We start from the raw sequence: 14,920 nt of genomic DNA, 5'->3' as shown, positions 1-14,920 counted from the left end.
CCCCATTTCTGAGGCAATCTAGGTCCACACACTTTATGGTAGGCAGTTGCACAAACTCACAACCTTGCCTGGCGCTTTGTTCAGGTGGCACATTAAGGTGCTGTTCTCTCATTCTGCACCCTAGAGGAAGGAGGACCCCACTTATCCCTTTTTGTTCACTGAGCATAAACTACAGGGAAACAAGCCTCCTCCCACCCACCAACTCAGGCGGCTCCTTGCCTAGTCTCTCTAGTCTCTCACTGGGCTCCTCCTCTCCACTGAGCACAACCCAGTCAACAGGCGCAGAGTAACAAGAAGACCTGAAACCGACTGCCATCTCCAGCAGCCCAGTGTCGTCTTGACTTTAGAAAGGTTGCAACAGAAAGAATTTTGTCTACTCCAAACAGATTTGTTAGATTTTTAATAAGAACATGGAAATCCCAATCAGCCCTTCAATAAAATTAAAGTACAGAAAGTGAAATTAAAAGTATTCTACAGTAAATGACTTTTATTAAAAAAAAAAAAAAAAAGGTAACTGTGAACATATAAACAAGGCTGCAGGGCAGTAACCCTGGAAAGATACATTTCCCAATGTACCTATGGGCCAATGAATTCCATCATTTCCAAGTAAATTCTTAATAAAAACGCCACTGAGTAGGAAAGTTTTGCTGAAAATATTTCCAGACAAAACTCCAAAAACCAAAACCTCTTCTATTGGAAACCAAACTTTCCACCCCGTTTGGAGACACAGGCAGAGTCCCTAGGGAACAAACGCTGGTAGTCGGCAAACAGCTCCTGGAGTCAGCAGTGTGCACGCAGGGATAGCTCCACAGCTCAGACATGACACAGTTCTTTCTCGGACGACTGCTCCCTCAAGATAAGACTGAGAGGGAGGGGGAGACACTAAAAGAATTCTAATAAAATGCCAATTCTTTTAAGTTACGCTTTGGCTGATTTTGTGCTATTAAGGGACAGCTGATTTCTAAAAATCATATCTTTTCAGAGTTTTATTGAAGGGAAGACTAAAGCAACGTGCCTTTCCTCATAGTCCAGGAAAACAACTGTTATTTCAAAAGTTCTAAAAATATCTACTTTCATGAAATAGTAACTATTTCACTACAAACCTATTTTTCACTAAATACACACATTTCCTAATCCTGGAGCCTCCTGGGAAAAGCTGTGGGCTCTTCCTGGGTCCTGAAGACTCCAATGTTCACAGAGAGTGTGGGGAAATGGCTGCACCCCACCTCCTGGGATGGGCCAGGTCAGAAGTCACGTGTGGAAACATGGCTAGGCTTCCCCCAGGCACATGAAATCATCACCTTTTTTTACCAGTTATGACTCCTCCGCCTCCAAACACAGTCCCACCTAGCTAGGCACAAGAGGAACAGAGAAGGACGGTGTGCCCACGTTCCTGGTTTCCATGGTCTCAAACCAGGAGAATGTGCAGGAAAGCCCAGCGATGTTCAAGAAACCTGGATTCCCAAAAGGCCCCTGGATGGGAATGTGGCACCCTCAGCTTCGAGTCTGAAACTGTGTGTGTGAGCAGTGCGACTTTCTTGTTGAGGCAGCATAGAAAGCGTGGCTGGAGAGTTTGTAATACTGACCACACTGGCTTGGGGAAGGGCCTCTGCTCCTGCAGAGAGCCCTGCCGTTCCCTGGTAAAAGTTGTGAAAGACCTGCATCACAGGAGAGCTGCAAGTTCCCCACGCCTTAAGACCTTGCCAGTTTGGATTCGTGGGCCTTTAGAGTGCCGACGGCATCTTTCACTGCGTGGTATATAATGTTCTTCACCTAGGGGAAAATCAGCAGTCAGTGCATGGCAGCTCAAATGTGCATCTAGGTCTCACTCCGACAACAAGCTTACTGAAAAGCTAATGAGGACACCCAGCAGTAGCTGTGTCCACACTCAAGAAAAGAATGTGTAAAGCCATCCTCACTCCTGCTCTCAGTAGGTGCCGGACAGTGTCAATGCACGACTATGTAGGCTCCTAGTTGATCATCAGTCTCAGCCGCAAGTGGCTTTACTCGCTGAGCCAGCCATCTTGCCTGTTCCCTTCCCAGCCTTCTGAGACAGGGTCTTACTATGTAGCCAAGGCTGGCTTCTAACTCTATGATCTTCTTGATTTAGATTCACAAGTAATGGGATTACAAGAATGTGCCACCAGGTCTAGAGCTTATGTGTATATTCTAATTTGTCTAAAAGAGACATATTTTACATGTGATGTTGGAAGATTTAATTAACATCCTTAAAACAAGGAGATAGGCTAAAGACTTTAAAAAGACTGACAAGATTATTTCTAGGGTGGAAATATGAGGTAGGAGAAAATGGAATGATATACTGGTACTTTAACAATGGTGCTATTGTGTTTGTACATGTGTATTGTATGTATAATATGACATCTTATTTCACAAAAACAGGAGTCTTTGTGACGGATACAGATGATGCCTTAACAAAAATGCACTATGGACTGTGTTTCAGATCTGTGCTAGGGAAAGTTACTGTGGAATATTATTTTAAGATGTGTTACATTTGTTTATGCTGTGGAACATTTGTTTAATGATGCAAAGATGTGTTGCATTCTTTCATGTTGTGTTTGTTTAACTCTGTGAAGCTCTGTTACTTGCCTGTCTAAAACACCTGATTGGTTTAATAAAGAGCTGAATGGCCATTAGCAAGGCAAGAGAAAGGATAGGCAGAGCTGGAAGGCAGAGAGAATGAATAGAAGGAGGAAGAGAGGACATTAGGGGCCAGTCACCCAGCTACACAGCCAGCCACTAAATAAGAGTGAAAGTAAGATAAACAGAAGTAAGGAAAGAAGACCCAGAGGCAAAAGGTAGATGGGATAATTTAAATTAAGGAAAGCTGGCTAGAAATGAGTCAAGCTAGGGCCAGACATTCATAAGAAAGAATAAGTAAGTCTCCAAGTGTGATTTATTTGGGAGCTGGGTGATGGGCCTTCCAAAGAGTAAAACAACCAGCAACAGAAAGTTGTCAATGAAACAAATTTCTGACTTCACAAAGTTTAATTACGCCTACATTTTAGCAAGCTAGCAATGAAGAAGTCAAAGCCTACACTATGTCAGATGGTGAAAACCATTACAGAAAAAAACAAAATGATGGGACATGGGAATAACAGCAGAGTTGATGCTGCTATCATATTATTTTTAGAATACATTCCTGTATGTGCATGCACACACTGAGTACCACAGGGCATGTGTGAAGGCAGAAGACAACATGTGAGAGCTCTCTCCTTCACCAAATGGGTCCTGGCATCAGACCTAGGTTATCAGGCTTGGCAACCAGTGCCTTTACTTGCTGAGCCACCTTGCTGACCCCAATGCTGTTATCATTACTTTAAAAGACTTATTGATTTTTATTTTATTGTATTGTGTGCCTGCATGTGTACATTATACCATACATGGGTCAGTGTTTGCATGTAACAGGGGAGGGCATCAAACCCTCTGGCACTGGAGTTAGAGGCAGTTGTGAGTCCTGGAAACCAAACCCAGGTTCTCTGCAACAGCAGCATGTGGCTCTTTGTTTTGTTTTTTCAAGACAGGGTTTCTATGAAATAGCCTTGGCTGTCCCAGAACTCCATCTGTAGAGCAGGCTGGCCTCAAACTCAGATATCAGTCTGCCTCTACCTACTAAGTGCTGGGATTAAAGGCATGTACCACCATAACTGGCTAGCATGAGTTCCTAACCTCTGAACCATCTCTCCAGTGGTCACCCCCCCACACCCCAACAATGTCTTCTGGTCTCTACTGGCATGGCACATACATGCACAAACCCATGGACAGATATGTAAATTTTTTGGTTTTCTGAGAAAGGGTTTTTCTGCATAATAGCCCTGGCTGTCCTGGAACTCCCTCTGTAGACCAGACTGGCCTAGAAATCACAGATATCCACCTGCCTCTGCTTCCTCAGTGCTGGGATTAAAGGTGTGAAGCTTGCGCCACCACTGCCCAGCCTAGATACAAATTTTTTTAAAAAGTCATTAAGAGTAAAAAGACAATCGACCAGTTGAGACCTGAAAGTGGCAGGGTATGAAATAGATACATTTATATTGCTTCTAAATTAATGTGATTATATATAATGTAAGAATGTCCATATGCAGAATAAGAAACATTCAATTGAGGTCAAGTTTAAGTTCCCTGACCACCAGAAGGCCCCCTTGCCCAAGCGTGGCTTCGCCAAGTTTAATGCAGATGAATGTGAGGACATGGTAGCTGAGAAGCTCCTCATCCCCAAAGGCTGTAGGGCCAAATACATCACCAACTGTGGTCTCTGGACAAGTGTATGCCTCACACCTGTGGTACCTTCTCCTGCGATGAATGATGAGTCCCCATTTTTAACTAAGCTGGGCTGGCTGGCACAGGCTTGTAATTCAAGCTACTCTTGAAAATGAGGCAGGAAAATCACAAGTTCTAAGCCAGCCTAGAAAACTTAGTAAGAACCTGTCTTAAATAATAGGGAATTAAGACATTAGAAACAGATTAAAAGACCCCTTCACACATGCAACACAGGCTGGCCTGGAACTTGTGATAACTGCACTGCTTCAGCTAAGTTACAGGCATAAATTAAGATGAGTGGGTAGTAAATTCCTGTAAAGGAGCTGGAAATAGAAGGATCAGGAGTTCAAGCTCAGCCTGGGGCTACTTGAGACAGTGTTTAAAAACAAAGCAAAATAACCAATAACCAAAACTCAAAACCTCAGCTGAAATGGTTATGTATCTATTCCCAAAAGGAAGCCTTTATATTGCCAAGACATAGTTTCCCAGAGTTGTTTCTCTATCAGAAAACGCCCAATGAGGAGAATGTGTTGTCTGTGTGTGTATGTGAACATTCGATGGGAAGACAGTGTGAGTGAAGGAGACATTATTTACCTGTAGTTTATCCTCATGATTTGTGTGAGTGTTGGAGAGATGCCTGAATTCTTGAGTCAGGCGGAAACAGTGCTTCACGTGCTCTGGGGATACAAAGTCCTCTGCAACTTTTATGCAACTATACAGATTGTGAACCTGGGAGGAGGCAATAATAGCAGGAAAATGTCGACATTAGAGATTCAGTGACTCATAAGAAAATGCCACTGGGTTTGAGGTTAGCCTGATCTGTACAGTGAGCCAGGCCAGCCAGGGCTACATAGTAAGGCTGTCTCAAAACCAACCACCCAATCCTCACATAGCCCCCACCCACACAAACAACTTTTATGTTGTTACTATTTTCACAGAAAATTGTCTGAAAAATATCTAACACAATGCTAATATATTAGTACAATTCCCTTGAGGAAGAAAACTAGATTGGAAGCTAGGATGAGGAATTTGGGATAGTACAGGTCCATAACTATCACTATTTCTGTAATAGTCTGTCTGCATTGTTTAAAAAATTCTAGGAGCAGGCTGGGCACTGGTGAGGCACACCTTTAATCCCAGCACTCAGGAGGCAGAGGCAGGTGATCACCGTGAGTTGGAGGTCAGGCTCCAAAGCGATACAGAGAAACCCTGTCTCAGAAAGCCAAAAATAAATAAATAAAATCTAGGCGCTGGCCTTAATGGTGGCCACCTTTCATCCCAGCACGGGCACCCAGGAGGCAGAGGAAGGTGGACCTCTGAGTTTCAATTCAGCTAGGTCTACAGAGTGAGACCCTATCTTTGAAACAAAACAAAAAATTTAGGCCTAGGAATGGTGGTGCACATTCTTAATTCTAGTACAGGAAGAAAATACAGATCTTTGTGAGTCTGAAGTCTACCTGGCTTCAAAAAACAAAACAAACAAAACAAAAACCAGAAAACAACCTCCCAAAACAAACAAAAACCAAAGAAAACAAGCATTTAAAGTTACAAGGAATACAAATAAAAACAAGTCGTGCTTTAGAGCAGCCATCAGTGCAGCCTGGCCACGTGGAGCTGTGGAGCCCTTTAGTCTCCAGTGTGCACCCCACCTGATGTGGGGCTCCAGCAGGTATGAAGACAGCATCACCCAGGAACTGCACAATGGCCCAGCCTTGCACACCATACTCCTCAAAGAGTCTCTTTCGGAGGATCTGGTCCAGATACCAACTTTGGTCATGAATTGGGTCATGATCAGGGGGATTCTCTTGGCCTTGCTCTTCTCCAACCTGAAGTCATAATCAAGATCCAAAAAAGAAACAATTAAAATATAGTATCCCTTGCTTATCCCCAGTTTCAATTATCCACAGCCAATTCTGCTCTGAAAACACTACCTGGAAAAGCCCAGAAAGGATTTTTAAGTTTAAAATTGTGCTTATTATGGTGTTGACTTAGTGACATGAAAGACTCTCCTGCTGTCCAGCACCACATCATGCTAAACATGCTTTACCTTCGTCTATGATAGCTGTCTGTCTAGTCTTTGGTACTTAGTCACCTAACAGCTTTCTAGTTCAGATAGTGTGTGTTCAAGGACCCTTTATGTAATAATGGCTCCCAAAGGACAAAAGCATTAATGACAAATCAGAAGCTCCATGAGCCAGTTGTGGTGTCTTACACCAGTAGGATTTGCTGACGGAGGTGGAGGCAGGAGAATCATGAGTCCATCAGTGATGGCGCACTTCTTTAATCCCAGCACTTGGGAGGCAGAGGCAGGGAGATCTCTGAGTTCAAGGCCAGCCTGGTCTACAGAGTGAGTTCCAGGACAGCCAGGGCTGCACAGTAAAACCCTGTCTTGGAAAATGAACAATAAAAAAAAAAAAAAAAAAAAAAAAAAAAGAAGCTCCATAAGAAGATAGCCTTGTGAGCTGGGTAGTGGTGCACACCCTTAGTCCCGAGTTGAATTTGAGGCCAGCTTGGTCTACAAAGTGAGTTCCAGGCCACAACTACTACATAGAGAAACCCTGTCTTGGAAAAAAACAAACAAACAAACTAACAAAAAAAACCCAAAACAAAATAAACAAACAAAAAAGACAACCTTTTTCTTGTTTGGTATGCTTCAGTACTATTGTTGTTGACCTCTCACTGCACCTTAATATCTACTACCAGTATGCATATATAGGGGAAAAAAGATGTAGGGAACTTCCTAGGAGTCATGGGATGTATTACCCCTTAAACACCTAAAGAACCTTAGTATCTTCTTTATTCTGTAGAACATGTTCTAGTGTGAGCTCAGGTCCCTTGGCATTTTGAGGAGGTTTCTTGGCCACAGTGCTGAAGATGGAACCCAAAACCTTATGCATGCTAGGTAAGCATTCTAATACAAAACTACAAACCCAGCCTTTGTTTTATATTTATTCATTTATTAGTCTTTTGAGACAGCCCTGGCTATCCTGGAACTCACAGAAATCTGCTTGTCTTTGCCTCCAGAGTGCTGGGATTAAAGGTGTGTGCCACCAGGCCTGGTCAAATTTGATTTACATATCTATGTATGAGTGCTCTCTTTGCACACATAGTGCTGCAGGCCAGATGAGGGCATCAGGTCGTGAGCCACCATGTGGGTGCTGGGGACTGAACTCAGGACCTCTGGAAGAACAGCCAGTGCTCTTAAACTGTTGAATAATCTCTCCAGACCTTTTTTCTTTTTTCCCCCAATATAGGGTTTCTCTGTGTAACAATCCTGGCTGTCCTGGAACTCACTTTGTAGACCAGACTGGCTTCGAACTCACTGGAATCTACCTGCTTCTGTCTCCCAAGTTCTGGGTTTAAAGGTGTGCACCACCACTGTCAGGCTTAAAAGACTTATTGTATGTGTATGAGTATTTTGCTTGCATATATAAGCCTAAGGGTCCAGAAGATTTACAAATGACTGTGAACCTCTATGTGGATGGGACTGATTCTGGGTCCTCTGCAAGAGCAACATATGTTCTTAATTACTGAGCCATTATTTCTCCAGCCTCAAACTTTTTTTGTTTTGTTTTGTTTTGTTTTTTTTTTTTGGATAAGGTCTTGCCTCTGTGATCTGACACCAACACTCAACTGCTAGAATTACAGGTGTGCCCTACTGTGCCTTGTACAAATAAGTCCTTACTATCAAGAGACTTCACATGAAAGAGAGGCCTTGGTGGCTGCCTAGACTATAGGCTGGAGCTGCACAGCCTGCAGGAGGCATACCTTCCTGAGCAGCTCTCGGATCTTCTCTGCATCTTTGGCTGCATAGATGTGCCATAAAGCCCCTGGCTTCTCCTTTCCATCATGAATCCTCTGCTTGGTCACCTCATCAGCATCTCCCTCATCAATCGTTTTGAGGACTTCTGTAAAGAACAAAGTGGTGATGGTAAAGTACCCAGTCTGATCAGGAACTCTAGAGGGAAATGTCCAATCAAAATGAGTTTGGTTTCTATTCTTCTCCGGCTGAGTAATAACAAAAGAACCAAGAATCAAAACTTGCTAGGTATGCTGGAGCATGCCTTTAACCCCAGAAAGTGATGCAAGAGGCAGGTGGGTCTCTGTGAGTTTGAAGCTAATATGGTCTGCATATGGAGCTAACATAGAAACCCTGTCTTATCTTTTCCTTTTTTTTTTTCTTCCTTCCTTCCTTCCTTCCTTCCTTCCTTCCTTCCTTCCTTCCTTCCTTTCTTTCTTAAGAATCAATACTCATATTGGGGCTAGTGAGATGGTTCAACAAGTAAAGGCTCTGTCTATCATGTCTGATGACCCGAGGTGGATTCCAGGGACTCACCTGGTGGAAGAAAAGAGCAGGGGGTCTCATTATGCAGCCTTGGCTGGCCTGGAATTCACTACACAGACCAGGCTGGTCTTAAGCTCTCAAAGATCCATCTGCCTCTTCCTCCCAAATGTTGGGACTAAAGGTATGCAGGACTACTCCCAGTTTCTTATGAGAATCAAACTTCATGTTTGTTTGACAAACACTTTACTACCTCAACTTTTATGTTTCATTTTGTGCAAATGACCTGGCTATAGTTGATACGGTTAATGAGTCAAGTAAAAGGGTCCATCTGTCCTTCCTTCCTTCCTTTCTTCCTTCCTTCCTTCCTTTCTTCCTTCCTTCCTTCCATCCATCCCCATTTTTTTGAAATGCAGTTTCTCTATATATCCCTGGCTGTCCTGGAACTCACTCTGTAAACCAGGCTGGCCATGAACTCACCAAGACCTGTCTGCCTCTTCCTCCCAAATACTGGGACTATAGGAGTATGCCACCACTTCCCAGTAGTCCTTTCTTACTTAAAAATAAATAAATGATGTGTGTGGACATGCACACTCATGGGCACACACGTTTATTATGTGTGTACCACATGCATGCAGGTCCTAGGGGTATTAAATCCCTTGGAGCTGGAATTATAAGAGGTTGTGAGCCTCCTGCTGTGGGTGCTGGGGACGGAATCCAAGGGCAGCACTTTTAAGCACTGTGCCATGGCTGCAGTCCTCTCTGCCTTTCTCTGCCAGGCTACATACTTGAACATTCCCTGGAAAGCAAGAATCTAGTCAAAGGGTTACAAGCAAGACTGTGTTAGAATTTCCTGTTCTCTGACAATATCCGCCAGGAACGTATGAGCCTGTAATGAGCATAAGAAAAAGCCACTCTGTCTGACTGAAGAGAAGCATCAGTTACTCTACTTCTCAGGGCAAGTGATTTTTCTAGAAATCCTACCTTCATCATGAGCACCCTCTCCGACAGGGATCCCGACATACACCATTACATTAACCGCATCAGATACATCTAAATGAAGGTTCGTTGTGCCAACTCTCCTGTCTTCTGCTGTTATCAAGCCTAAAGGTGGGAGAAAAATATGAAAGGTAAGGGGGTGCTATTCCAAAGGACCCATGTCAACCCTGGAAATATGCTCAAGTACATCCTTTAAAAAGTACTCCAGGGGAGGGGGATGGCTGTCCATCAAGAAGTCAGTCCAGCGGTGGGTGGAGTGCTCTGGCTAATACGCTCAGGCCCTAGGTCAATCGCCAGCACTACAGGGGTGGGCACAGAGGGGGAAGGAGAGAGGGCAGACGGGCAGGAAGGTGAGAGGGGAGAGAAATGAAGCCCTCTCCTTTATCTTTCATACAGTTTAAGACTAATTTCTAGCTTGTCCACATAGTATCAGCACTCATGATGGAACCAAGCCATGTCTTGAAAATGGTCCCTTCCTTAAAATTCAAAACATATGGGGATTAGGGACATTCAGACAGAACTCAACTTTAATAGTATTTTATTTTAGGTCATTCTTGAACTTAATAGAATAAAGGCATGATAGCAAGGCATTTGGCAATCTTTAGTTTTAGTAAAATGAGAGAATAAGAATATATCTACTTGAGTAGAATTTGACCACCTTTTTTTTCCTTTTTCTTTTTTGAGACAGGGTTTCTCTGTGTAACAGCTCTGGCTGTCCTGGAACTCACATAGATTTGCTCTGTCTCCCCAGTGTTGGGATTAAAGGTCTGAGCTACCACTGCACAGCAAGCAGAAACTGATTCCAATAGATATATAAGCTTATGAATGTTAAACAAATCAGTACTGACAATGGAAACATATTCAAAACCCCCGAGTATGAATTTTTCCAGCATCTGTCACCTGCCCCCAATCAGCTCTGTATATGAAATGAGACCAGCAATTCCCAAACCAGCAATTCTTTCCTCTCCCTCATACCATAGGCGTTGTACATCTTGGGGCCCAGATCAGGCCTTACAAAGTAGCTGGGTAGCCTAGAAGCCAGATTGAGCCTGCCATCTCGTTTGGTATATTCTGGCAGAGGAAGATTTTCCATCAGATCTTCAAACCTAAGAAAGGGCAGGAAAGATGACTCAGCTTATTACAGGGAAGACAAACAAGAAGTAGTATTCACGTCTCTGTGATCATGCTGTGTTGGTGTCAGCCAGGCACAAGGCTGAGGATGGCACCCCCTGAAATCACTAACCTTGTCGGCATCATGTCCCGAAAATCTTCCCCAGGGGGCCAGTCTTTGAGTTTGAGCACCATTGGCTGCCCATCTTCTGACCTCAGTCTCTCTAAAAGACAAGATATTCTCATAAACCCCTACTGCTGTTCTTCTAGGGACCAGCTGAAGTGGGCTTTGTTTTCTCCGCCCCCGGCTGTAAAGTACATGTCAAATCTCTCCATGTCATAGGATTCTCGCTCCCTTCCTCAGTGCAAGCCGCATGATTCCTGAAGTACAGGCCCTTTCTGGAGCCACAGCACTGAGTCAGAAGGTTCCCCCCAACAAGAGAATATGGTTTGGTAGTACAGGTGCAGGACTGAGTATTTAGATGCTTACTATCCACCATCATTACTTAACCAGATAACAAAGTTACTTACTGCATATAATCTCAAAGCCATCCCAGAAATCCCGAACTTTGACATCAGAAATGATAGCACAGTTCCGGCAGTTCACCAAGTCCACATCCTGATCTCCAAATTCCTGGCTAAAGGCTTCCGGCTTCCAGAGTTCAGACTTGAGCTTCTTATGTACCCCTGAAACCAGCACTGGCTGTGGTAACAAAGACAATCCATCAGAACCATCTAGGAAATATTGCTCTCCATGAAAATCTATTCTTTTTCTCCAATATATAATCTATAGATTTCCATATGTTAGCTAAAGAGAATGGAAACTGCATCTATTCAAGTATAAAATTCACAGAGGACCATCACATTATCACATATACCACTAAAGTCTCAAATACCCAGAATCCCATTACTCCAATTCCTGTCCAGTACTAACTACACTTAGTGATTTTCCACCAAAGGCGACATCAATGGCAGCTCAATACCCACTGGAATTGCAACTGCCCTTTATGAATACAAGCCACTGCCTAACATTAAAAGATGAACAAAGTGTTCTTCAGGGATTTCCTTGATTCTGTTACCAGGCTGTCCTGGAACTCACAAAGATGTGTCTGCCTCTGCCTTCCAAGTGCTAGGATTAAATGTGTATACTACTGCCCGATTTCCTTGATTTTCAAAAGCCAAGTCAAATTGAAATAGCAAGAATATCTCCAATGAATTTACTATACATACATCTTCCTGGCAGAAGACCTTCTAGAAAGGCCTGGGATTACCTTGGCAGCTCTGACTGCCAGGTATTAGCAGGCTGGGGAAAAAAACAAAAAAACAAAAAACTCGGGATTTTGCTTACCTGGCCTTGTTTCCAGCATTCTCGGAAGATCTTCCAATTGTTTTTGTTGCTGGGGTCATGGAGACACAGAAGCCTCCCCTCACAGAGCCAGGAGTGAGAAGTATGGGGGTCTAGCACATTTAACCCCATCACCATCTCCTTTACTTCCTTTTGGGTATCTGTCAAGTTGCAGGACCGCTTTGAAGAATCTGAGGTTTTCTTATTTTCTACCACGGAGGCAATGATGTGGTCGAGAAAGTTGGGTAGGCTGGCTTTACTCTTCACTCCCTTCACAGACAAACCCTCAGGTAAGCTTGACTCACACACCATAAGAACATTAAAAAAAAAAAAAAAACTGTCTCACAGTTAAAGTTTCAAATTCTAATCTATCTGATTAAATCCCACAAAATCAGTAAGATGTCTTCTGTAATTGCAGGGGGGACAAAAAGTCATTATTTTTAGTATCTTAAAGTCCTTGACCTTTTGTATTTTCTTACATTCATGAAAGTACAAAAAGACCTTTTTTGTGTTTTTGAGATATGGTTTCTCTGTGTAGCCCATCCTGGAACTCGATCTGCAGACAAGGATAGCTACCTGCTTCTGCCTCAAGTGCTGGAATTAAAGATGTAGGCCTCTAAGCCTGGCAAGAAGATAAGACTTGGGAAATACATCTTTAGTATTGAACTCTGTGTTAAGCACATGCATGTTGACTACAGAATTCATAAAACACTGTAAGTGATTTAGGTTAATTTAGAAAAAAATCTCTCTTTGGATGGTATCCCCAAGAGATACTTCAACTAAGGAACTGAACAGACTTAAGAAGTCAGTGGTTTTCTGGGCTGGTGGAATAGATCAGTGAGTAAAGGTGCTTGCCGCCAAGTCTGATGACTTGGTTTCTATCCTGGGACCACAAAGCAGAAGGAGAGACGAATCCTGCACATTATCCACTGTGGCAGGTGAGTGCCCATTCAGGTAGTAGAAAGGCAGTTAGTTCTCTGTCACAGAACATTTGTCTTCACAATCATTATCTAAGAACTGTATACTCTGAAAGTGGTCTCTTTCCTTCTGTTACCATCCACTTCAACTCTCTCGTTTCAGCTGATGGGAAAGCTCACAATCACCAGAGGCGAAAGGGACTCTGGGAAAGTCACAGACCATAGGACTCCCACAAACCGACAATTGGGTCTGAAGTACTACTACCCACTTATACAGCTGGGTGTGGTAGCTAGTGACTCTCTGTGAGTTCAAGGCCAGCCTGGTCAACACAGCATTCCTAAACAGCCAGGGCTACATAGAGATAACCCTATCTCAACAGATTAAAAACATAATCACATAATGTTATAATGTTCTGAAAAAAAAAAAAAAAAGAGAAAGGAAACAGAGGTATGTGGCAAGTACAAACATATTTTTTGAAATTACCTCAAACAACCCACATCATATAGATTCAGCTACCCTGATTGCAGATTGGAGCCATTAATCACAAATAGCATCAGAAATATATTCATATACTTGTTTAAAATGATCTACAAGATATATATACTGGTGAGGTGCTGGTGATGCATGCCTTTAATCCCAGCACTTGGGAGGCAAAGGCAGGTGGATCTCTGTGAGTTCAAGGCCAGCCTGGTATACAGAGAGAGTTCCAGGATAGCCAGAGCTGCTATATTGAGAAACCCTATCTGGAAAACAAACAAACAAGATATATACACTGAGAAACAGAAAAGCGAATTACAGAACTTGTGTAAAACAAAAGAAAAAAATATATATGACATTTCTGAAATGACACTCAAGAAATAATGCTGGCTCAGTCAGATGGCTTAGCAAGTAAAAGGATAAGTCTGATGATCTGATTCCTACTCACTAGATAGGAGAGAACTGAATCCCATATTCACAAGCATACACACACATACACAATGGTAAACCCCTCAAAAAGGAAGGGAACCAGGAAAACCTTTCTGTAATGTTTGTATCCTGCCTGCATGTTGCTGTGTACCACACGCATGCCTGTTGCTCTCAGAGGCTAAAAGAGGGCATCAAATCCCCTGGAACTGCAGTTACAGGGCTTGTGAGCTACCATGCAGGCACTAGGAAGTGAACAGAGGTCCTGTACAGCCGGGGTTCCTAACAACTGAGCCACTTCTCTAGCCCCTCCACTCCCTGTTTCAATTATCTTTAACTTCTGTACTCTGAGAATTCATATTCCACCAGTACTTAGTAAAAATAACTACTGAACAAACACTGTGGTACTAATGATATGTACTAATGTCTTTAATAACGGCAAGAGAAATACCATAGAGCATATAATAAGTGCTATGAAAGCAATTACGTGTAGAGGATGGCAGTAAAAACCTAGGTGTGGTGGCACAGGTATGTACTCTCAGAATTTGGGAGACAGAAGCAGGAGGATCAGGGGTTCAAAGTCATCCATAGCTCCACACCAAGTTTGAGGCTAGTGTGTAGTACATGAGACCTTGACTCATAAAACCTAGGTGTAACACATAAAAAAAAGCTTACTGAATATAGTGTGTTTCAGGAGGGAAGCAAAGGTGTTCAAACAAGCCTTGTGCACAGAGAGGAAGGATGCTAGGTGCAAGGAACAAGACCTACAAAGGAAGTAGTATTCAAGAGCAGCCAGAAAGTGGGTGTGGCTGTAGATGAGAGAAACACGGTCAGAGGAATGAAGGGAGGGGGACAGTCAGGCCAAAGCTCCACAGCCTTGTAAGAAATTGAGCACAGAGGACATTGGTTCACTTTACAGGGAACATAACTGCTGAGAAATGAGTAGATGGTGAGCAAATCTAAAGATGAAATAGGAAGGATTTGCTGACAAACTATGTATGAAATGTGAGGAGAGTTCTAAATGATCCCCATTTTGGGATGACCAAAAAGAATGACAGAGAAGCCATTGCTCAAGGGAAGAACACTAC

The 14,920-nt window shown here is 43.0% G+C and overlaps 1 protein-coding gene across 3 annotated transcripts in view; it reads right to left on the bottom strand.

Annotated features, from left to right (window-relative positions):
* Positions 1-383: 383 nt before the first annotated feature.
* Kdm3b (lysine demethylase 3B) overlaps positions 384-14,920 on the bottom strand; it is a 67,439-nt gene continuing 52,902 nt past the window's right edge. For all 3 annotated transcript variants that reach the window (XM_051202281.1, XM_051202280.1, XM_051202283.1), the window contains 9 exons: positions 12,015-12,281; positions 11,198-11,369; positions 10,800-10,890; positions 10,532-10,662; positions 9,542-9,661; positions 8,044-8,183; positions 5,925-6,101; positions 4,870-5,004; positions 384-1,773 (listed from right to left, as the gene is read on the bottom strand). In XM_051202281.1, coding sequence (XP_051058238.1) covers positions 1,693-1,773; positions 4,870-5,004; positions 5,925-6,101; positions 8,044-8,183; positions 9,542-9,661; positions 10,532-10,662; positions 10,800-10,890; positions 11,198-11,369; positions 12,015-12,281 — 1,314 coding nt within the window. In that variant the 3' untranslated portion in view covers positions 384-1,692. The remainder of the gene's footprint in view (positions 1,774-4,869; positions 5,005-5,924; positions 6,102-8,043; positions 8,184-9,541; positions 9,662-10,531; positions 10,663-10,799; positions 10,891-11,197; positions 11,370-12,014; positions 12,282-14,920) is intronic.

The sequence above is a fragment of the Phodopus roborovskii genome, unplaced genomic scaffold (genome assembly GCF_943737965.1).
Source record: "Phodopus roborovskii unplaced genomic scaffold, PHOROB, whole genome shotgun sequence".
Taxonomy (NCBI): domain Eukaryota; kingdom Metazoa; phylum Chordata; class Mammalia; order Rodentia; family Cricetidae; genus Phodopus; species Phodopus roborovskii.
The sequence above is the reverse complement of the archived record's forward strand: the minus strand, read 5'-3'. Positions and strand labels throughout refer to the sequence as shown.